The sequence below is a fragment of the Oncorhynchus clarkii genome, chromosome 11 (assembly GCF_045791955.1).
Source record: "Oncorhynchus clarkii lewisi isolate Uvic-CL-2024 chromosome 11, UVic_Ocla_1.0, whole genome shotgun sequence".
NCBI classification, from domain to species: Eukaryota; Metazoa; Chordata; class Actinopteri; order Salmoniformes; family Salmonidae; genus Oncorhynchus; species Oncorhynchus clarkii.
The window spans coordinates 14,199,909-14,223,769 of record NC_092157.1 but is presented as its reverse complement, the minus strand read 5'-3'; the positions used below and the strand labels follow the sequence as shown (position 1 = coordinate 14,223,769).

General features: G+C 45.6%; 1 protein-coding gene across 1 annotated transcript; it reads right to left on the bottom strand.

The window, feature by feature from the left end:
• On the bottom strand, positions 1-21,218 carry LOC139420234 (5-oxoprolinase, ATP-hydrolysing). Its single transcript, XM_071170090.1, has 27 exons — positions 21,029-21,218; positions 19,729-19,984; positions 19,313-19,504; positions 18,751-18,865; positions 16,198-16,321; positions 13,973-14,168; positions 13,618-13,783; positions 12,002-12,140; positions 11,606-11,673; positions 10,777-11,093; positions 10,391-10,503; positions 8,986-9,156; positions 8,468-8,605; positions 8,170-8,308; positions 7,847-7,959; positions 7,265-7,416; positions 4,257-4,417; positions 3,945-4,046; positions 3,653-3,827; positions 3,063-3,247; positions 2,760-2,906; positions 2,264-2,398; positions 1,821-1,970; positions 1,499-1,656; positions 1,200-1,360; positions 949-1,046; positions 1-766 (listed from the first exon to the last, which is right to left on the bottom strand). The coding sequence occupies exons 2-27, from the start codon at positions 19,897-19,899 to the stop codon at positions 605-607; spliced, it is 3,948 nt and encodes a 1,315-aa protein (XP_071026191.1). The 5' UTR covers positions 19,900-19,984; positions 21,029-21,218; the 3' UTR covers positions 1-604.
• Between the last annotated feature and the right edge of the window lie 2,643 nt (positions 21,219-23,861).

Genomic DNA, 23,861 nt, shown 5'->3' with positions numbered 1-23,861 from the left:
TCCAATGCAGCGATTTACTGTATCCATCTGATCCAAAGGTCGGCTAGTCTTCGTTACATCAACAGATTTGAAGGGTAATGTTTCAAGTCTAGTTAGTTAACACCCTTGAAGCCATACAACTGTATAATCTAGTGTTGCTTTTACATCCTGTTTCTAATCAGTTGTGGTGAGAGGCAGTAGACTAGATGTCTACAGATAGCTTTAACACACTGCCTAAGCTTAAAGGAAAATACAACAAACGATACTGTTGACACAGGTTAACCCTTGACCTGAATGAATCTAGGGCTAAAGGTTTACTGTCTTCAGAGGATTAACTCCCCTACCGGTGAAACAATTTCCATGTTTGTCTCTGTGCAAACTCAAAAGTACTGTAAAGGACATACCACTAGCATCATTTAACACCGTAGTATGGGTTGTTGACAACAGACATGAAAAAAAAGGCATTGCTCAAGGCCTAAAAACGGGACATGAATGCATTAGCATTTAATGCTCTCTCCAGCCTTCATTGTTGTCTCCATCTTTGGCGGAGTTTCTCAGCACATCTCATCTTAGTGGAACTGTGTTTCTAGGTCTCTCCCCTCCAGCCCTGGCCTGTCGCCTGTCCTCATACACCCTCCTGTGCCATGCGATACTCAAACACACTGCCCCTCTCAGAGAAGTTGTCATTGAAGCGCCTGCGCTTTTTAAGGAGTCTTCCATCCCCAGCTGTTTGCTTGTCCTCCTCACCATATCCACCTCCACCAGGTGTGTACAGGCAAAACATATCCTGCAACACAGAAACACACAGATGGACAGTTTGGTAATCAACACACATACGCAGAACAAAAGACAAGACGAGTACAATGCAAGAACACTAACAGGCCCATAGTGGGCAGTACACCACACCAACAGGGCAGTACAGATGTGCCACACAGACAAACTCCGACAGCCATGACAGTCTAGTCTCACCCCAGGTTCCAGGCTCACAGTGGTCTTGGCCCCCAGGTTGAGAACCCTTCCATCTGCTCTGTGGAGCTGGTTCAGGCCTGATGCCCCACAGTCACCCCCTAAGAGAGAGAACAGAATACAACAAACCATAGAAGATGTTATGACTAGAAGACATGGCGGTACAAAACAACACAGCTAGCTACTCAATCAAAACTACACAGACATTATCATACTAAATAAGGTCATTGGAGAGGTCATAGGTGAGAGATTACCATGGAGACCATAGGGTCGGGTGGAGCGCCTCTCTGTCAGAACTGACAGGACCACCTTATTCCTGAACAGGAGCTTCCGGATCACCCCGTCGCCCCCACGGTACTCCCCTGCACCCCCCGAGCCGGGCCGCAGGGAGAAGTGCTCCAGAACCACAGGGTACCTGAGAATCAGATCAACAGGACAGAAGAAATGATTGCTAGCCAACTAGGTTAAAGACAACTACAATGGAACTGAATGTTAAGGCATTGCCTTTCTCACTGTAGAAGGTTAAAGCCTCTATTATAAATCCTCCACCCACCTCTTCTCCAGAATCTCTGGGTCGGTGATACGTGTGTTAGTCATGTGACTGTGGACACCACTCCGCCCAGTCCAGCCTGGACCAGCACCTGCTCCCCCGGCCACCGTCTCGTAGTAACCGCTCCCCTCGCTACCGAAAGTCACATTGTTCATGCAGCCCTGAGTGAGTGAGAGAGAAGAAACGAGAGAGGGAGGGCTGGTAACACTCAAACATCAAGACTATTGCTCCATCTGGAACTGTAGCAGGACTCTCCAGTAGCAGGACTCTCCAGTAGTAGGACTCTCCAGTAGTAGGACTCTCCAGTAGCAGCTCTCTCTCCTACCTGTGAGGCAGCGCAGACCTCGAAGGCACGGAAGATGACATCAACCACCCGCTGTGACGTCAGCACATTCCCCCCCACCACAGCGGCATTCTGGGAAGGCTGAAGAATGGAGCCGCTGGGAATGATGACCTTGATTGGAGTGAGACAGCCCTGAGAGACAGTGGTTTAATTAATACATTCTCCATATAGAGACACTGTTTCACATTTCATAATATTAATAATATTATGTTGCCACATTCTGCATTCAGTGCAGACATGTAATTAGAAGTGATCATATCACCTAAAGGACAACTCTTCCATACAAAAGAAACCTAGAGCTGTTGGTATACTGAGCCCAAACTTCAATGTTGCAGTATCCATGATCCCCCACCAGAGGTCCTAGCATATGTTTCCCATTACTGACTTTGTTCTGTGGTAGATTGAGAATGTGAACGGTGTCTGACCTGGTTGAGGGGGATGTCTTGGCCCACCATGCAGCGCAGGCAGTAGATGAGGGCAGAGAAGGTGATGGCACGAGGGGCGTTGCAGTTCCCCCACACCTCTGTCCCCGTCCCTGTGAAGTCAAACACTGCACTGCCCTGGGAGGGACGATAGCGAGATACAGGGATAGAGAGAACGAGAGAGAGAGAGAGAGAGAGAGAGAGAGAGAGAGGGATCAAGGGATAGAGAACGAGGGATAAAGAGAATGAGAGAGAGAGAACGAGAGAACGAGAGAGAGGGATCGAGAAAAGAGCAGTAATGTTGATTAACATTAACAGTAGTTTTTGCCCAGTCTTGATGGTGGGTAGCACACTGGTTGCCAGATCTGTCTATTTCAACCAACATTTCTCTCGTATTCGTAGGCCTGACAAACACGAAAGAGCAAGAGGAGTTTGCTCCAGTACAAACAGATCTGGCGCCCCAGCCATGCTAGATGGGTAGTATTAGATCTCCACCCACCTCGTTCTCATTAATCTGGACCCGCAATCTGATTGGTGTTCCATCGTCCATGAAGTCCTCTGCCTCCACCTCCAAGGAGCCCGTCTGTTTCTGCCGGCAACGGGCAAACTCTTTCAACATGTCTCTCACCGCCAGCTCTGCATTGGTCTGGAATCACACACACACACACACACACACACACACACACACCTGAACAGGAATGCTGACCACTCCATTTATAATGTGATATGACCTTAGAATCCAAATAAAGCTAATACAATACAGCCCAACTGAAAGAAGCATCTCACAGTGGCGTCCTCTCACCTGGATGTACCCCATGTAGGCCTGCACCACAGCCAGCCCATAGCTGTCAATCAACTCCCCCACCAGCGTGCTCCCTCGCTGATTGGCTGCCACTTGAGCTCGCAGGTCTGACAGGTTGTCATGGAGATTGCGAGTCCCAGAGCAGTCTGGGTACTGAGCCGGAGCCATGAGAGCTTCCGTTACAGCTGACAAAGGAGGAGAAATAAATAAAGAGAGAGAGAGAGAGAGAGAGAGAGAGAGAGAGAGAGAGAGAGAGAGAGAGAGAGAGAGAGAGAGAGAGAGAGAGAGAGAGAGAGAGAAAGATCAGTACAATGCCATGGAAACGTTATTTCAAAACAGATTCCTGGAGTGCTTTGAATTCCTAGGATTTAAGCGAGTCAGACAAGTCTCATGGTGTGTTTAGTGAATCTCAACATATCCTATTGTGACTATAGCTTTACAGTGAAAGCCACTGCTACCAACATCTCCTGGCTACAACACATTATACAGCCAACTGATAACAACACACTCTATCTCAATGGTGCCAAGCAGATATTACAACATATTGGCTCTCCCTTTCATAAGGGTTCCTCTCTGTAGAATTTCCTCACCCTCCTCCTGGAAGACTCCAGCAGTGACCAGTTTGAAGGAGGTGAAGACAGCACCCTCCTGCTGCAGGGAGGTGGAGTGGGGGGGCATGGAGCCCGGGGTAATCCCCCCGATGTCTGCATGGTGCCCCCTACTGGCCACAAAGAACACTGGCCCACTCACACCACTCCTGAACACCTGAGAGGGACAGAGAGCGCGATATATAGTGATAAGGGGCTCTAGGCCCCCACAAACCGGGCTCCAGGCCCCCGACTCCACCTCATGTTTCTAGGGACTATTATCAGTGAAACTCACCGGTGTGATGACAGTGAGGTCAGGGAGGTGACTGCCTCCTGCACATGGATGGTTACTCAGAATCACATCACCCTCTTTAATGATGCTCCCTATGGATTTGATCTGTAGATGACAAGGATAGAAATAAGGAAAACGGGACAGAGAGACATGACAATATACTCTTCCTGGCTTAGTGTGAGAATGTCTCCAATTCCCCAAATACTTGCTTAGTATGTTTTGCAGACTTTGAATAGATTGTTAAAGCAGTGAATTGTCATGTTTGAATAGATTGTTAAAGCAGTGAATTGTCCTGCTTGCAGTGATCGTCCAGACCTGGTACTGGACGGTCTCCTGCATGGCTCCCAGGTGAACAGGGATGTGTGGTGCGTTGGACACCAGGCCTCCGTCAGGACCAAACACAGCGCAGGAAAAGTCCAGACGCTCCTTGATGTTGGTGGAGATGGAGGTTCTCTGGAGCACTCTGCCCATCTGTTCTGTAGATGCATGAGACGATGGGGCATTTAATGGAGATTTCAGGGAAAACTTACAGTGGTGGTTTGCTGTTTTCAGTTAGTTATCTTTCTGTTACTTAAATGGCAATGGTACAGTTGAAGTTGGAAGTTTACATACACTTAGGTCATTAAAACCCATTTATCAACCACTCCACAAATTTCTTGTTAACAAACTATAGTTCTGGCAAGTCGGTTAGGACATCTACTTTGTGCATGACAAGAAATGTTCCAACAATTGTTTACAGACAGATTATTTCACTTATAATTCACTGTATCACAATTCTAGTGGGTCAGAAGTTTACATACACTAAGTTGACTGTGCCTTTAAACAGCTTGGAAAATGACAGAAAATGATGTCATGGATTTAGAAGCTTGGAGGTGTACCTGTATATGTATTTCAAGGCCTACCTTCAAACTCAGTGCCTCTTTGCTTGACATCATGGGAAATCAAAAGAAATCAAAATATTTCCACTGCATTTCAGCCCTGCCACAAAAGGACCAGCTGACATCATGTCAGTGATTCTCTCGCTAACAAAGGTGTGTGTTGCCGAGGACAAGGCTGGAGATCACTCTGTCATGCTGATTGAGTTCGAATAACAGACTGGAATCTTCAAAAAGGAGGGTGGTGCTTGGAATCATTGTTCTTCGTCTGTCAACCAAGGTTACCTGCAAGGAAACACGTGTCGTCATCATTGCTTTGCACAAAAAGGGCTTCACAGGCAAGGATATTGCTGCCAGTAAGACTGCACCTAAATCAACCATTTATCGGATCATCTGATAAATGATGAATTCCCTTTCTGATTGTTTGGGGCATCTGGAAAAAAGCTTGTCCGGAGAAGACAAGGTGAGCGCTACCATCAGTCCTGTGTCATGCCAACAGTAAAGCATTCTGAGACCATTCATGTGTGGGGTTGCTTCTCAGCCAAGGGAGTGGGCTCACTCACAATGTTGCCTAAGAACACAGCCATGAATAAAGAATGGTACCAACACATTCTCCGAGAGCAACTTCTCCCAACCATCCAGGAACAGTTTGGTGACGAACAACACCTTTTCCAGCATGATGGAGCACCTTGACATAAGGCAAAAGTGATAACTAAGTGGCTCGGGGAACAAAACATCAATATTTATGGTTCCAAGCCAGGAAACTCCCCAGACCTCAATCCCATTGAGAACTTGTGATCAATCCTCAGGAGGCGGGTAGACAAACAAAACTCAAAAATTCTGACAAACTCCAAGCATTGATTATGCAAGAATGGGCTGCCATCAGTCAGGATGTGGCCCAGAAGTTAATTGACAGCCTGCCAGGGCGGATTGCAGAAGTCTTGAAAAAGAAGGGTCAAAACTGCAGATATTGACTCTTTGCATCAACTTCATGTAATTGTCAATAAAAGCCTTTGACACTTATGAAATGCTTATAATTTTACTTCAGTATTCCATAGTAACATCTGACAAAAATATCTAAAGACACCGAGGCAGCAAACTTTGTGGAAATTAATATTTGTGTCATTCTCAAAACCTTTGGCCACGACTGTACAAACAATAGTACGCAAGTATAAATGCCATGGGACCACGCAGCCGTTATACCGCTCAGGAAGGAGACGCGTTCTGTCTCCTAGAGACTTTGGTGCGAAAAGTGCAAATCAATCCCAGAATAACAGCAAAGGACCTTGTGAAGATGCTGGAGGAAACAGGTACAAAAGTATCTATATCCACAGTAAAACGAGTCCTATATTGACATAACCTGAAAGGTTGCTCAGCAAGGAAGAAGCCGCTGCTCCAAAACGCCATAAAAAAGGCAGACTACGGTTTGCAACTGCACATGGGGACAAATACTTTTTGGAGAAATTTCCTCTGGTCTGATGAAACAAAAATAGAACTGTTTGGTCATAATGACCATTGTTATGTTTGGAGGAAAAAGGGAAGGCTTGCAAGCCGAAGAACACCATCCCAACCGTGAAGCACGGGGGTGGCAGCATCATGTTGTGGGGGTGCTTTGCTGCTGGAGGGACTGCTGCACTTCACAAAATAGATGGCATCATGAAGATGGAAAATTACGTGGATATACTGAAGCAACATCTCAAGACATCAGTCAGGAAGTTAAAGCTTGGTCGCAAATGGGTCTACCAAATGGACAATGACCCCAAGCATACTTCCAAAGTTGTGGCAAAATGGCTTAAGGACAACAAAGTCAAGGTATTGGAGTGGCCATCACAAAGCCCTGACCTCAATCCTATAGAAAAGTTGTGGGCAGAACTGAAAACGCGTGTGCGAGCAAGGAGGCCTACAAACCTGACTCAGTTACACCAGCTCTGTCAGAAGAAATGGGCCAAAATTCACCCAACTTATTGTGGGAAGCTTGTGGAAGGCTCCCCGAAACGTTTGACCCAAGTTAAACAATTTAAAGGCAATGCTACCAAATACTAATTGAGTGTATGTAAACTTATGACCCACTGAGAATGTGATGAAAGAAATAAAAGCTGAAATAAATCACTCTACTATTATTCTGACATTTCACATTCTTAAAATAAAGTGGTGATCCTAACTGACCTAAGACAGGGAATTGTTACTTGGATTAAATGTCAGGAATTGTGACAAACTGAGTTTAAATGTATTTGGCTAAGGTGTATAAACTTCCGACTTCAACTGTAAATGGCAATGATTTTCTCCATGACAAGCTTGACACTCTCTAACCCTCATTCTTCTGCATCCTCGACTCCTATCCATTTCCCTCTCAGCTATCCACCGGATATCCTCTATCCGTTTTCATATTATCCTCTTCATCTTTCCCATCCCCCTCCCTCGGTCCCTCCTCCCTGGGTACTAACGGACCTGCGATGCTCATGAAGCGATGGGAGAAGATGGACAGCTGCACAGTGTTGAGTTCAGTTCCCAGGAGGCAGTGTGGGTCGGAGCCCACGGCGATGCACACATCACCCCCCTCTGTCAGATGGGCCACACAGCTGGGCTCCACCAGGATGGTGCTGGGAGGAAACAACCCAATGACAGCGTCTAAAACAGTACTTACAGAGGACATTACTCTGGTCTATAGCAGTGGTTCTCAATCCTGGTCCTGAGGACCCAAAGGGGCAAACAAAATATGTTTTTGCTCTAGCACTACATCCCTGATTCAAATCATCAAAGCCTGATGAAGAGTTGATGATCAGGTGTGTAGAGCCCAGGGCAAAAACAAACGGTCACCCGTTTAGGTCCCCAGGACCAGGATTGAGAACCACCAGAATAGAATGAATGCCAGCATAATCTAACCCAACGGGTGTAATTCAGTGGCTATTTTAGGCTTGAAAACTAATCTGAATTTAGTATTTGCAATGTCATTATTTGTAAATACTCCAAGGTAGCCTTGTCCCTTCTCCCTTCCTGACACTTAAGTGATACAGCATGACAAATACACACCTGTTCTTGTCTATGATGATGGCTGGACCGGGGATATTGTGGTCACATGGCAACTCCTCCCACAGGTAAACACTTGTATCCAGGTAACCATCCTCAAAGTAACACTTGGTTATCTTAGGGATGGAAATGAGGATATATTTGTGAGGTTCCCAGGATGGAGCCATACATTAAATATACAGTAATATTACTTGTTACTCACATAAAGGGAGACTGTATTCACAGCCCCGTAAACACAGGTGAAAAAAGTGACATTACTTTGAGATGTACAGTAAGGAAACCGTGCTTGTGATGATTTGTGACCCTCCAAATACTAATCTCTTTACCGTAGTGGCTTTGAGAATTCCAGATCCCATCTTGGTGTTGGTCACAGATTTGATTCCGGACTTCCCAGAGCCCCTGACTCTGATGTCATCCACCATGATTGGCCGGTCTGGGATGGTGAAGCCAAACTCCTGCAGGTAGCTGGGAAGGAGAGAGGGGGAGAGAGGGAGGGAGGGGTAGAGAGGGAGGGAGGGGTAGAGAGGGAACAAGAGGGCTCCGTGAGATGGTTGTAGATGTAAGATCATTGGTTGTTATCATGAAGGAACATTAAGGAGTGAGGGGAAAGGTTCATGTGCTCACCGCTTAGTGAAGGCACTACGGAAGTCCCCTGACTTACAAGACCGAGAGTTGCCGGGGTAACCTGTGGCTGTCACCATAAGAGCACAGTCTGTTTTCTCGTAACGCAGGTGGAGGAAAACCTCAGTGGTTATCTGAGAGCTGAGAGAGAAAGAGAGACAAGAAGGCATTGGTTCCTTCTTAATTATAACCGGTGGTTTGAGCCCTGAATGCTGATTGGCTTAAAGCTGTGGTATATCAGACTGTATACCACCGTTATGACCCAAAATGACTTTTCACTGTTTTAATTATGTTGGTAACCAGTTTATAATAGCAATAAGGCATCTCAGGGGTTTGTGGTATATGGCCAATATACCACGGCTAAAGGCTGTATCAAGGCACTCTGCATAGCGTCGTGCATAAGAACAGCCCTTAACCGTGGTATAATGGCCATATACCACACTTCCTCGGGCCATATTTCTTCATTATAGAACCCAGACGATTGAAACGAGGGTGTGTGTGTGTGAGTGCTCATGTGTGACCTGCTGAAGCCGCGGTCTCTCAGGGTCTCTGTACAACGCTGGGTCAGCTGCTCCACCCTGTGGTCCAGCTCAGAGAAGGAGCGAGGGTTGTACTGCAGAGAGCATGGCTCTTGGACCTCCTCCACCACATCAGCCAGCGCCAGGCCGTAGGCCGACAACACACCACTGTACCTGGGAGGGAGAGAGACGGATGGAGAGATGTACTATTTTATTTTTCAATAAACTTGTGTAACACCTAAAGAGAAGAAGGAGGAACATTGATTGAGTTTTATTTAATCAAGTGCTGAGCGATTAACCAATTAATTTATTTTTTGTTATTAAACAACTAACTGACCGACGTCGTTTCAATTACTTAGTTTAGGGTCTTTTGTGAGCCCAACATGCCGCTTCTCTAGAGAGAAATCAAATCATTCACAATATATTTTAATATTTTATTGAAAAGGGATGTTTTTCTTCGAACTGACTTTAAAAAGCATTAATCTCTCAGCACTCATTTCATCTAAGGGTGAGACAAGGGAAATGTACCTAACGCTAACTTATACACTATAATACACAGCGTCTAGTGAAAGTCCACACACTCCTTGCAGTCTTCACATTTTGCTGCCTTATCTAAAAAGGGATTCAATTACATTTTTTTTCTTCTAGAGAGATATACACAACCTACTACACATTTACAAAGTGAAAGAAAGTTATAGATAACAAACAATAAAGAAACAAAGATGTTTTGATTGTGTAGGTCTTCACAGCCCAGAGCTGACACTAGGTGAAAGCACCTTCGGCAGCCATTATAGCTGGGAATAATTGAATAAGATTCACTCGCACGTGACTTTTCCCCTTACTAGCACTGACTGTTAGCTACTTTATTGAGGAAAATGTACTTATTATGACTGAGGTTGTCCCACCTAGCTGAATGCCCTAAATCTCTCTGGATAAGAACGTCTGCTAAATTACTCAAATGTAAATGTAAAATGTACAGTAACGAATCAAACTGTCAAATGACATCGCGAAAGGAACCAACAACCTCCTAGGCACCCGTTTTCCCTGGCCAAACACAAGCCTAGCATTTTCATGCCAGCCTCTCTAGCTCACCCTCACTTTCTCCTTCTCCACCTGTCCCTCCTTGGAATACACAACCACCTGTGTACAAAACTCACTCCCTACTCAGACATGTGTAGACAGGAAACAGGACTCCCTACTCAGACATGTGTAGACAGGAAACAGGACTCCCTACTCAGACATGTGTAGACAGGAAACAGGACTCCCTACTCAGACATGTGTAGACAGGAAACAGGACTCCCTACTCAGACATGTGTAGACAGGAAACAGGACTCCCTACTCAGACATGTGTAAGACAGGAAACAGGACTCCCTACTCAGACATGTGTAAGACAGGAAACAGGACTCACTTGTGAATGAAGACGGTCTTCATACCTAAAGCTTGTGCGATGGCACACGCATGTTGCCCACCTGCTCCACCGAAACATGCCAACACATGCTGAGAGGTGTCATGACCCTTAGCCTACACAGAAAGACAGAGAGAGCAAGCGATAGGGGGAGAGAGAGCGAGAGTCTTTGGAAAAGGCAGCAAAAACTTCTGTTCAACATGGAATTATCAGCAACATCAGAGCACTGCTGTAGTCTAACAAACAACTCCACTGCTGTAGTCTAACAACAAACTCCGCTGCTTATTTTGAATGTGAAAATGGGACTAATTCAAGTATTTCAACTAATGTCTCTAGTGAAACACCATACTACACAAAAAAAACATCAATATAATCCCTCCCATCAATACCTGTGTCAGTGCTCTGATGGGACGACACATGGCTTCGTTGGCCACTCTGATAAAACCCATAGCAACTTCCTCCATGCTCATCTCTGATTTGCTGCTCATGACCCTGCTGTTGTTTGAATGGGCGCTTCCGTTGGCGCTGCTCTGGGATTGGTTGGTGTAGAGGAAGTGGTTAATCTCGCGGGTGAGCTGTTGGAAGTGCTCCATGGTTTCCTCGCTGGACAGAGGCTCGTCCTCTCCAGGACCAAAGATCCTGGGGAAGTAGGAGGGGAGCAGGCGGCCCAGAGCCAGGTTGGCATCCGTCACAGTCAGAGGACCACCTATGAAGAACATATAGGAATACCTGGACATTACATCAGGCCTTTAACCACAACTCACAGATTGATGTCTTCTCTGTAGTATTACCAAACCATAAGTGTTCAGAATATAGGCAATGCTATAAATAGCACACTTCCACATCAGGAGTCATACCATACCAACAGTAGCAGGAGAAAACTAAATGGTTTTGTAGGTTACTACAGTACTTCACTTGAGCTGTATCCAGAGCTGTTACATAATCTCACATTTCTGTTGGAATTTGGGAGTTATTCCAACTTTTTTTAAGCCTTCCCCCCCAGCCACACCATCTTTCTGCAGATGGGGTAGGGAAAAGGGACCAGGGAGGAAAAAGCTTTGGTCGTACAGATGTTAAAATGTGAAAAGGATTAAGGATAGAAATCTGTACCAGGGAGAAAAAGGGTAACAGCTCTATTCAACAGAGAAAAGGAGAGGAAAGAAGAGGAGCATGTGTGTGAGACAGAGAGAGGGACAGGGTGGGGGGCAGTATTCCTACCCTTTCTGTAGCAGGCTGGTCCTGGATGGGCACCAGCTGACTCTGGACCCACAACAAACATCCCTGACCTGGGAACAAAGAGGGTAGATTTGTGGGGTCACGACTATAATGTCACATTTCCCTCCCTGTAGACTGACTGGACTAGATTGACTTCGACCACATACACAGTCATTCCCTGTGGAAGTCATACATTGCCATCCAATGTTTGTCTAATGGGTTCCTAGGTAGTAACTGTGGGTTAATGGTTTAGCTATGGCAGAATAGTCTGAGCATAAATCACAAACACGAGAAAATAGATATTATACTTCCCAGACCTCCAAGCAACAGACTATGTAAACATACAGTATGCTGAAAGTCCATATTCATACTATGTGTGAACCTGTTGTCCTGACTGACCTGAAGAAGAGGCGGGAGCCACCGCCTGCTGCTACGGTGTTGATGTCTAGCTGTGGGGCCTGCAGGGTGACGCCAGCCGTGGTGGCCTCAAACACGTGCTCATAGTGACCCGCGTAGCGACTCACATCTGTAGACGTGCCTAAAGGGGGCACAGAGTAGCCCAGAGTAGCTGTTAGGGGCACAGTGTAAAAGAGCCCAAGTTTCCCTAAATGATGGAATGCTAGGACTTCCTCAGCCCAGTATTAGTGAATAATGTGAGATTTAGTCATCAAGGGCTTCAAAGAAGCCTTTGTCTAACATCCATCAGTACCATTCCTGCTTCCTGCTATGATTGTTTCCTTTAAAACCCTTAAGTTCACACCTCTCTCTCTTCTCAAAGTCAGCAACCCTTTAAGGCGCCTGCATGCTTCCCAGCCAAAACAGTTTGGAAGAGTTTGTGCATATATTATGACAACATTTTGTGATGTTTTCGTTCGTTTTGGACTTCGGTAAGGGTTTTTTCAGCTGTTCAGGCACACAATTGTTTTTCCGGGAGGCAAGCCGAAGTCGGTAGTGATAGAAGAATTTGTATGTTTAAGATAATGACTAAAGTATTCCACCCTGAAACCATATAATTGTATGAAATGTGTTAGAGTCATAATCCAATAATGTGTGTGACTAGACTTTTTAAGACTAGGCCATTGTGTTACTATTTTCTCAATATGGGCAGGGTATAGTTGAGACATTCAAGGACAACTGAACTGTCGACTTGTGATAACGGTGAAATTAATAACTGGAAAGAGGCCTCCCCACCCTAGGGAGGTGAAAAACTGTTAGAAATGGCTAGGCTTGCAGAAGATGATGAAACACGTTGCAGAAGTGTGATAAACAATGTATGTGAACTTTGGAAAAATACAGCCCACCTAAAGAGAGGTGGAGATTCTACTGATGTGAGTTCATTTGTGTGTGTGTGCTACAAAAAGATTCTGTTCTCATTTTGAAGACAGAGTGCTCTCTGAATAAAGGACTGATCTATTGCAGACTGGGACTTTGTCTAGTTCTTCATTAACCAGAGCCTTACAAAGCTTGAGTGATAGTGGAGTTCAACCATTGAGATAGACTTTGACTACCTATGATAGACTTTGACTACCTATCTGTTGATGATTGGTCAACAGTAGGGATTCTTCAATAAAGTCTTTGTTGTCATTCAACTCATTTTCATGCAAATGTTTTCATTCAGAAATACTGCAACAAACATTTTAGTTGTAAAAATGCGCGACTAAGATCCTCGGCAAAAAGGTCAAAATTTATCACGATTTTGTGAGTCATCTTCGAATAATTCTGACTCTTTGCTAGGAAGTGTATACTGGCTACAGAGTCTCAAAATGGACAAACAGTAGTATTTGTGCTTTTTTCTAATTTTTCATGCGAAGGTCTTTTAAGGGATTATGCGAGTACACTCGTTCAGTTCATCTAGACAACTTCAGCTAGCCACCAACTGAACAGAAGCATGCTGACGCCTTTACCCTCTTCCCCTGTCCTCATGCTATATAGGCTGCATATGGCCCCTCCACCCCTTTAGCCGTTTCCTTCTTTTCCATTGTGCCCCCCCCACTACATCCTGTGCTCCTCCTCACCCCCCATGTCGAACCCAATGACGGGCTTGTTCTCTGTCTGGCTGTAGGAGGTGATGGCGTAGCCCACCACCCCCCCCGCGGGCCCAGACAGCACAGCCCGGGACCCACAGAACTGCTCCATGGGGGTGAGACCGCCATCAGACTGCATGAAGAGAACACTCACACCCTACAGTTGAGAGAGAGGCGGAGGGAGTACAGGAGGTTGAGAGAGGCAGTCTTTTTGTGTAGCTATACAGAATGTAAAGCTACACAATAGTATGATCTCTCTGCACACCTATGAGTGCTCAGTAAATACAGCTACACAACATTATGTTAACATAACAAAACACATTTATTTATAAAAACACTGACTAACCTCCAGTCCACCTCTGAAGCCAGAGGTGAAGCCTTTCAAGTACTGGCGGATTTTAGGTGTGAGGTAGGCATCGGCGCATACGGTGTACCCGCGTGGCACTGCCCTCACCATGGGCATGACCTCACTGGACAGGGACACTTGGGTGAAACCCAGCCTGCACGCTAATGACCCAACAGCCTTCTCATGGGCAGACCACCTGACATACAGAGAGAGAGACTTCTCACATCAGATTCATTCCATTATGTTCCTGTCCAACATATGAAGTCAGCAAAAAAAGAAACATACCTTTTTCAAGACCCTGTCTTTCAAAGATCATTCGAAAAAAATCTAAATAACTTCACAGATCTTCATTGTAAATGGTTTAAACAGTGTTTCCCATGCTTGTTCAATGAACCATAAACAATTAATGAACATGCACCTGTGGAACGGTCATTAAGACACTAACAGCTTACAGACGGTAGGCAATAAAGGTCACAGTTATGAAAACTTAGGACACTAAAGAGCCCTTTCTACTGACTCTGAAAAACACCAAAAGAAAGATGCCTAGGGTCCCTGCTCATCTACGTGAACGTGATTTAGGCATGCTGCAAGGAGGCTTTAGGACTGCAGATGTGGCCAGGGCAATAAATTGCAATGTCCGTACTGTGATACACCTAAGACAGCGCTACAGGGAGAGGATGACAGCTGATCATCCTCGCAGTGGCAGACCACGTATAAAAACACCTGCACAGTATCGGTACATCCGAACATCACACCTGCGGGACAGGTACAGAATAGCAACAACAACTGCCCGAGATACACCAGGAACGCACAATCCCTCCATCAGTGCTCAGACTGTCCACAATAGGTTGAGATAGGCTGGACTGAGGGCTTGTTGTAAGGCAGGTCCTCACCAGACACCACCAGCAACAACGTCGCCTATGGGCACAAACCCACTGTTGCTGGACCAGACAGGACTGGCAAAAAGTGCTCTTCACTGATGAGTCGCGGTTTTGTCTCACCAGGGGTGATGGTCGGATTTGCGTTTATCGTCGAAGGAATGATCGTTACACCGGGGCCTTTACTCTGGAACGGGATTGATTTGGAGGTGGAGGGTCCATCATGGTCTGGGGCGGTGTGTCACAGCATCATCGGACTGAGCTTGTTGTCATTGCAGGCAATCTCAACGCCGTACGTTACAGGGAAGACATCCTCCTCCCTCATGTGGTACCCTTCCTGCAGGCTCATCCTGACATGACCCTCCAGCATGACAATGCTACCAGCCCTACTGCTCGTTCTGTGCGTGATATCCTGCAAGACAGGAATGTCAGTGTTCTGCCATGGCCAGCGAAGAACCCGGATCGCAATCCCATTGCCTGTTGGATTGGAGGGTGAGGGCTAGGGCCATTCCCCCCAGAAATGTCCAGGAACTTGCAGGTGCCTTGTTGGAAGAGTGAGGTAATATCTCAGAGCAAGAACTGGCTAATCTGGTGCAGTCCATGAGGAGAAGATGCACTGCAGTACTTAATGCAGCTGGTGGCCACACCAGATAATGACTGTTACTTTTGATTTTGAACCCCCCTTTGTTCAGGGACACATTATTCCATTTCTGTTATTCACATGTCTGTGGAAGTTGTTCAGTTTCTGTCTCAGCTGTTGAATCTTTTTATGTTCATACAAATATTTACACATGTTAAGTTTGCTGAAACTAAACGCAGTTGACAGTAAGAGGACGTTTCTGTTTTTGCTGAGTTTAGTACTGTGAGGCAAACTGCAAAGTTGACTCATTAACTCGTACAGTGTTTTCTTGAAAAGCCTTTCAGTGCTCTCCCTCCTGTTGAAAGGTTGTGTGTTCTGTGGTTATCAGACCTGGCATTAAGCCAGACAGTTCTGAAGGTGCCTTTACAATGTACTTACATCCAGCGACTTTAAATTACTTTACAGTTTGAAACGGAGTAGAAGGAACCCTGTAAATCAACAAATGAGAACTCCCAGAATGGATATAACAACGGAGAGAAACTCAACTTTCGAGATGGCAGGAGAAAAAGCGCAGTGAAGGAGAAGAGGGCCAGTCTTCCTCTACCCTTCTCAGACTGACTGTTCATGACCTTCCACATCTACTACAGTGATCTAACACCAAGAAAAACAGGTAATCTGACACCAGGCACTAGACACACACAACAACAATCTTTAAAGATAGTAAACTGGGAGAAACTCTTGCTGTCTGGGTTGGCAAGTATACTGACGTGTAGGAGTGTAGCAGCAGAACAGCCAGGCTGTGGATCCCCCGGGACAGGACTCCTCTCAGATCGTCCTCCACACGCTGCATGTCCAGCTCACGCCACACCTCCAGGGAGTCCCCTGTACTGCCTGGAGGACACAGGGCAGAGGTAAGGGACAGGTACAGTGCCTTGCGAAAGTATTCGGCCCCCTTGAATTTTGCGACCTTTTGCCACATTTCAGGCTTCAAACATAAATATATAAAACTGTATTTTTTTGTGAAGAATCAACAACAAGTGGGACACAATCATGAAGTGGAACGACATTTATTGGACATTTAAAACTTTTTTAACAAATCAAAAACTGAAAAATTGGGCGTGCAAAATTATTCAGCCCCCTTAAGTTAATACTTTGTAGCGCCACCTTTTGCTGCGATTACAGCTGTAAGTCGCTTGGGGTATGTCTCTATCAGTTTTGCACATCGAGAGACTGAAATGTTTTCCCATTCCTCCTTGCAAAACCGCTCGAGCTCAGTGAGGTTGGATGGAGCAGCATTTGTGAACAGCAGTTTTCAGTTCTTTCCACAGATTCTCGATTGGATTCAGGTCTGGACTTTGACTTGGCCATTCTAACACCTGGATATGTTTATTTTTGAACCATTCCATTGTAGATTTTGCTTTATGTTTTGGCTCATTGTCTTGTTGGAAGACAAATCTCCGTCCCAGTCTCAGGTCTTTTGCAGACTCCATCAGGTTTTCTTCCAGAATGGTCCTGTATTTGGCTCCATCCATCTTCCCATCAATTTGAACCATCTTCCCTGTTCCTGCTGAAGAAAAGCAGGCCCAAACCATGATGCTGCCACCACCATGTTTGACAGTGGGGATGGTGTGTTCAGGGTGATGAGCTGTGTTGCTTTTACGCCAAACATAACGTTTTGCATTGTTGCCAAAAAGTTCAATTTTGGTTTAATCTGACCAGATGTTTGGTGTGTATCCCAGGTGGCTTGTGGCAAACTTTAAACAACACTTTTTATGGATATCTTTAAGAAAATGGCTTTCTTCTTGCCACTCTTCCATAAAGGCCAGATTTGTGCAATATACGACTGATTGTTGTCCTATGGACAGAGTCTCCCACCTCAGCTGTAGATCTCTGCAGTTCATCCAGAGTGATCATGGGCCTCTTGGCTGCATCTCTGATCAGTCTTCTCCTTGTATGAGCTGAAAGTTTAGAGGGACGGCCAGGTCTTGGTAGATTTGCAGTGGTCTGATACTCCTTCCATTTCAATATTATCGCTTGCACAGTGCTCCTTGGGATGTTTAAAGCTTGGGAAATCTTTTTGTATCCAAATCCGGCTTTAAACTTCTTCACAACAGTATTTCGGACCTGCCTGGTGTGTTCCTTGTTCTTCATGATGCTCTCTGCGCTTTTAACGGACCTCTGAGACTATCACAGTGCAGGTGCATTTATACGGAGACTTGATTACACACAGGTGGATTGTATTTATCATCATTAGTCATTTAGGTCAACATTGGATCATTCAGAGATCCTCACTGAACTTCTGGAGAGAGTTTGCTGCACTGAAAGTAAAGGGGCTGAATAATTTTGCACGCCCAATTTTTCCGTTTTTGATTTGTTAAAAAAGTTTGAAATATCCAATAAATGTCGTTCCACTTCATGATTGTGTCCCACTTGTTGTTGATTCTTCACAAAAAAATACAGTTTTATATCTTTATGTTTGATGCCTGAAATGTGGCAAAAGGTCGCAAAGTTCAAGGGGGCCGAATACTTTCGCAAGGCACTGTATATGTGTATGTGTGGATGCAAATTATTAACCCAAGCAGTTACCACTCAAACCTGTCATAAACTTGACATACAGGAGGTAATAGTCCTGTGGGAAATTTGCATCTGAAAATTGTATATGTTGAAAAAGCTCTCCCTGTCAGTCATTGCCTGTGCCTCAGTAGGAGCAGGAAACATATCCATATAATTTCCATATCTTGCAGGATATGGTCAAGAATACTGCACTCTCTGCGTTTAAATTTGTGTAATAATTAGTTTATTGTAAAATGGGTATTGTAATAGACTAAATGGTAAAAGACCCAATGCAGCTGTTTTTATCTCAATAGTAAAAAATAAACAAAAATAGCTTCTTAGCATAGAACAATTTCTCAAGAAAGAATTTTACTAAGACTATCTGGGAGTGGTTTGAGTGGGGAGGGAAAAACTGAAATTGTGCTGTTATTGGCAGAGAGGTGATGTCACCAGGCAGGCCACAATTACATCTCACCCAAACAGGCAAACATTTCAGGCTGTCTTTTCAAACAGATCTTACACTAAATCTTCCCTTTCACAGTATTATTCCAACCTCACATTCCAACCTGTTTTCACTTTGTCATTATGGGGTATTGTGTGTAGATTGAGGGGGAAATATTATTTCATCAACTTTAGAATTAGGCTGTAATGTAACAAAATGTGGAAAAAGTCAGGGGATCTGAATACTTTCTGAATGCACTGTGTGGTGGAGTCTGTGTAGCTGAAGGCCTGCATGTTATTGAGTTACTCCTGTGTAGTGCTGTTACCTGTGACAATACGCTTGGGTTCTTTCCTGGGTAGCTGGCAGCCATCTTGTCTAAGGACAACCCTCTCATCAACCTCAATGACCTCTTCATACAGCACGTCTGGAACAGCCACCTCCTGTCTCACACACACACACAAAGAGCGTTAAGTTACTCTAACTTGCAAATAATCTAGACTCCCAACTTTATAATTTTAATAAAACAACTCAGTATTGACTATCCATGATGGAAGTTGATATTGGGTAAGAGCTGGCTGTCCTAGAAAAGGAAAAGTTGGGAAATGGTATTAGTCATCACTTACATATAAACCTTAGGACCTCCAACTAAAAATGATCAGAGGGCAGGGTCTGCTCCCAAAGGTGCAGCGGACAGCACAAAGCTGTTGCAATATCATTGGATATTTTGTTCAAGTGAGCATTCATTCATTCATTAATACATTAGTGTCAGTCTCCGACAAGGCAGGACATGACCCCCACCTCACCACCCCAAACAAAGCGCCCTCAAAGCGAAAACTCTATTGTGCGATAGCATCAACCCAGTCTCCATTCCATAGAGAAGCACTAACCAAATCGAAGAGCTTTGGCCGGGCCTGGGTGCCAATATGCAACAGATCCTTGAACCCCTTTGTGACCAGGAGGGCAGTCCGCTCTCCCTGCCTCTCCAGCAGGGCATTGGTCGCCACTGTGGTGCCCATCCTGATCCAGCCAATCAGGGATGTCTCCACAGGCTGTTCCCTGGGAAATGCCTGCCCAGTCTCCTGTGAACATAGCAGGATGTAGTGGGGGGGGGGGGGGGGGGTGTTAGAGAGTATCACACATTAAGCACTGGTTTACCTCTTGTCTGATGACGTCATGTCTGATCTCAGCTTAACTAAAACTACTCTTCCTGCTCTCTTAATTTTTCCATAAACTACCTCTCTCTCATCTGTCTATTCCTTAGTCCTTTAATTCCTCTCCCCGTCTCTCAAGAGTTCCATCTCACCTCCTCCAGAACCCTGCGGATCCCCTCAGTTGGAGCGTCTTTGTAGTTCTGGGGGTCGTGGGACAGCAGTTTCAGGACCCTCTCCCGGCCGTCAGGTAATCGGGCAAAGACGTCGGTGAAAGTACCACCACGGTCGATAGCAAAGTCAAACTTCCCTTCAGTCTCTGTCATCCTGAAGAAATGAAGGATGGACAGAGAACTGCTGCTCCTGAAATCCTGGACAAAACTACTCACTCAAGATGCAGTAATCTGGTTTCTGGAGAGATAGAGATATTTACAGTACCAGTCAAAAGTTTGGACACACCTACACATTCAACATTTTTATTTTATTTTGTACTATTTTCTACATTGTTTAATAATAGTGAAGACATCACGATGTGATAACACGTGTGGAATCATGTAGTTAAAAAAGTGTTAAACGCCATCCCATCTGGTTTGTGCTTTGCTTTCGACAGGACAATGACCCAAAACACTCCTCCAGGCTGTGTAAGGGCTATTTGACCAAGAAGGAGAGTGATGGAGAGCTGCATCAGATGACCTGGCCTCAACCCAATTGAGATGGTTTGGGATGAGTGGGACCACAGAGTGAAGGAAAAGCAGCCTACAAGTGCTCAGCATGTGGTTACTCCTTCAAGACAGTTGGAAAAGCATTCCAAGTGAAGCTGGTTGAGAGAATGCCAAGAGTGTGCAAAGCTGTTATCAAGACAAAGGGTGGCTACTTTGAAGAATCTAAAATATATTTAGATTTGTTTAACACTTTTTTGGTTACTACATGATTCCATGTGTTATTTCATGGTTTTGATGTCTTCAGTGGTTCCACTACTGCATGTGCCACAGCAAATATATACCATATGCTACCAGAAGATGTGAAGACACAAGTGCACTTAATAGTGGTTTTGCACATATTACTTATAGCCCCTTATGCATATGATGTGTTTACTAGACTACGCCGAGGAAGCGCTAACTGGAGAACAGTCTGGTGAGGACGGATGCAGTTTGTATCGCAGGCATGCAGTCTTTATCAATCGGCAATATTGTGCACTATTCTATTCATACAGAAAACTGTCATGAGCAATACATTTGACTAAATCAATGCAGCAATTACTATATTATTATCCTAATTGCTTTGGTCATAAATAACGGATTGCCCCATTTATGTAGGTCGTTCATTAGTCACTGATCCACGAGCGACCACTTTGTACTGCCGGTGTGGTGGTAGGTTGGCATGGCTTTAACACATTTTTCTCGGTCAGTTTTCAAAAGTTGAGTGGGTAATTTTCCGATCTTTAGGGCTACTTACGAGTCTTCTTGCTCTGGGTTTATCACTGATGATCCGATGTGTCGCAAATCCTTGCCAGTCGTCTATCGTCCTTTGCCGTTCTCCTTCCTCACTCTCACCTCAATGCTGGAGATCTCTGCTCTGGTTACCAAAGTCAGTATGGTTTCTAATTTACTAAAGACTACACTCCACCCCTTTGCCTTCGGGCTCTACTTCTTCGACATGGCGGTCCGCAAACAAACGTTTAGGCTACGTGCATGACGCCACCTACTGTGCTGGAATATACGATCAATTATGATCTGCCCAATTCTGTACTACCATTAAAATAAAATGACCCCCCTACCCCATTAAACTTGATATATTTCATGCTGAAAGATTCCACCCTTCAGATTATTCAGCATGTCAACAACCAGTTCTACTGTAACATATGTTACCCCCAGTCTCCACAATAACCTTCAACCTGTTATTTCTGCTTCCCACGTCCCGAGTCTTTATCAAAGTGTCCTTTGACACCGCACGTTCATGGGCGCAAGATTTCTGAACAGGCCTCGGAACCATGCCAGGACCAGCAAAAACACCAGCCCGGCATTAGGTTCACTTAGTTGAGGAGCAGCTGTGGAAGCTCCATCTTTCCACACTGTACTTCCACCAATCTGTCTTACACCCTATGCATATGACTAATTTTATATCTCTGAACCTTTCTAGCCGCTCTCTGCATCTGGCATCCACCAAATGCTGCACAGTGAACCTGAGGAAGGCACAGTGACCCTGAGGAAGGCACAGTGGTGCCTAAACGTTGGTAAATACCCATTAAATTGCTGGGAGATTACACATGGAGTGTGCGACTTTCTTTATTTTGATATTTTATAGTTTATTGTCCGTTAGTCAGCACCTCCACACAAACTATTACTCTGGGTGTGCGCCAGCTCATGTTTTTATTTTTATATTTTTTATCTACGTTTTTTTAACCCCTCCACACTTGGCACATATTTTTATTTCTTTACATTGAACAGCTACATGTCCATTCTTTGGGATTTAAAACACCTCAATGGGGATGGGACAAATTCTCTGATATTGAAAGTAAGGAATCCTATCTGTACTTTTCCAGGCAAAACCTTCTCAAACATCAACAGCACTGATAACCTTTCACTGCTTTAACCGTTTCCTACTGATCAACCTTTTGGCCTCAATCACTCTTCCTCCCTTCACATGTTCTTTAATATCATCTGTGGACATAGATATCGGACCCCAGTGATGACTCCTCTCAACCTAGCATAATCACCAGGGACATGGTTTTTAATCTTCTTCCAATTAAGCTTTTCCATTTGCAGAATCTTCCCTTGCTCAGTGCTTTCAGGCTCTGGAGGAGATGTTCACAAGCTGCAGGCAGGGTAGCCATCTCCGTGTGTTCTCGAGCTGCAGGCAGGGTAGCCATCTCCGTGTGTTCTCGAGCTGCAGGCAGGGTAGCCATCTCCGTGTGTTCTCGAGCTGCAGGCAGGGTAGCCATCTCCGTGTGTTTTCGAGCTGCAGGCAGGGTAGCCATCTCCGTGTGTTCTCGAGCTGCAGGCAGGGTAGCCATCTCCGTGTGTTCTCGAGCTGCAGGCAGGGTAGCCATCTTTGTGTGTTCTCGAGCTGCAGGCAAAGTTGCCATGTTACCACCTCTACGTCATTTAGAAGTGAGACCCACGCCTCTACCGGTGCAGCGAGACCCTCTATAACGTCTACATCATCCACAGGTATGACCACCACCGGTGTGTAGCGAGACCCTCTACAACGTCTACATCATCCACAGGTATGACCACCACCGGTGCAGCGAGACCCTCTACAACGTCTACATCATCCACAGGTGTGACCACCACCGGTGCAGCGAGACCCTCTATAACGTCTACATCATCCACAGGTATGACCACCACCGGTGCAGCGAGACCCTCTATAACGTCTACATCATCCACAGGTATGACCACCACCGGTGTGTAGCGAGACCCTCTACAACGTCTACATCATCCACAGGTATGACCACCACCGGTGCAGCGAGACCCTCTACAACGTCTACATCATCCACAGGTATGACCACCACCGGTGTGTAGCGAGACCCTCTACAACGTCTACATCATCCACAGGTATGACCACCACCGGTGCAGCGAGACCCTCTACAACGTCTACATCATCCACAGGTATGACCACCACCGGTGTGTAGCGAGACCCTCTACAACGTCTACATCATCCACAGGTATGACCACCACCGGTGTGTAGCGAGACCCTCTACAACGTCTACATCATCCACAGGTGTGACCACCACCGGTGTGTAGCGAGACCCTCTACAACGTCTACATCATCCACAGGTATGACCACCACCGGTGTGTAGCGAGACCCTCTACAACGTCTACATCATCCACAGGTATGACCACCACCGGTGCAGCGAGACCGTCTACAACGTCTACATCATCCACAGGTGTGACCACCACCGGTGTGTAGCGAGACCCTCTACAACGTCTACATCATCCACAGGTATGACCACCACCGGTGCAGCGAGACCCTCTACAACGTCTACATCATCCACAGGTATGACCACCACCGGTGTGTAGCGAGACCCTCTACAACGTCTACATCATCCACAGGTATGACCACCACCGGTGCAGCCATGGAAGATGATGAAATGGAGGAAGCATCTCTGGATCTAGGACCACCTGAGATTATCATGACCCTCACGGAAGTCACTGAGGACCTTGTTGAACAGGATGTGGCCGTGGAGACAAACGAGGCCGTCGAGGGGGGTGCAGCCCAACCTGATACTCACAGGAAGGAGGAAGATACCCTCTTTGCCATGAGTCTGGTGCCAACCCTGAAGAGACTG

Excerpts from the sequence above, each read along its gene's own strand:
- LOC139420234 (XM_071170090.1), bottom strand. The coding sequence starts at position 19,899 with ATGACAGAGACTGAAGGGAAGTTTGACTTTGCTATCGACCGTGGTGGT. Across the intron at positions 16,322-18,750 it reads ACCCAAGCGTATTGTCACAG|GCAGTACAGGGGACTCCCTG; the intron begins GTAACAGCACTA and ends TGTGTCCTCCAG. Across the intron at positions 8,606-8,985 it reads AGAGACCGCGGCTTCAGCAG|CTCTCAGATAACCACTGAGG; the intron begins GTCACACATGAG and ends TTTCTCTCTCAG.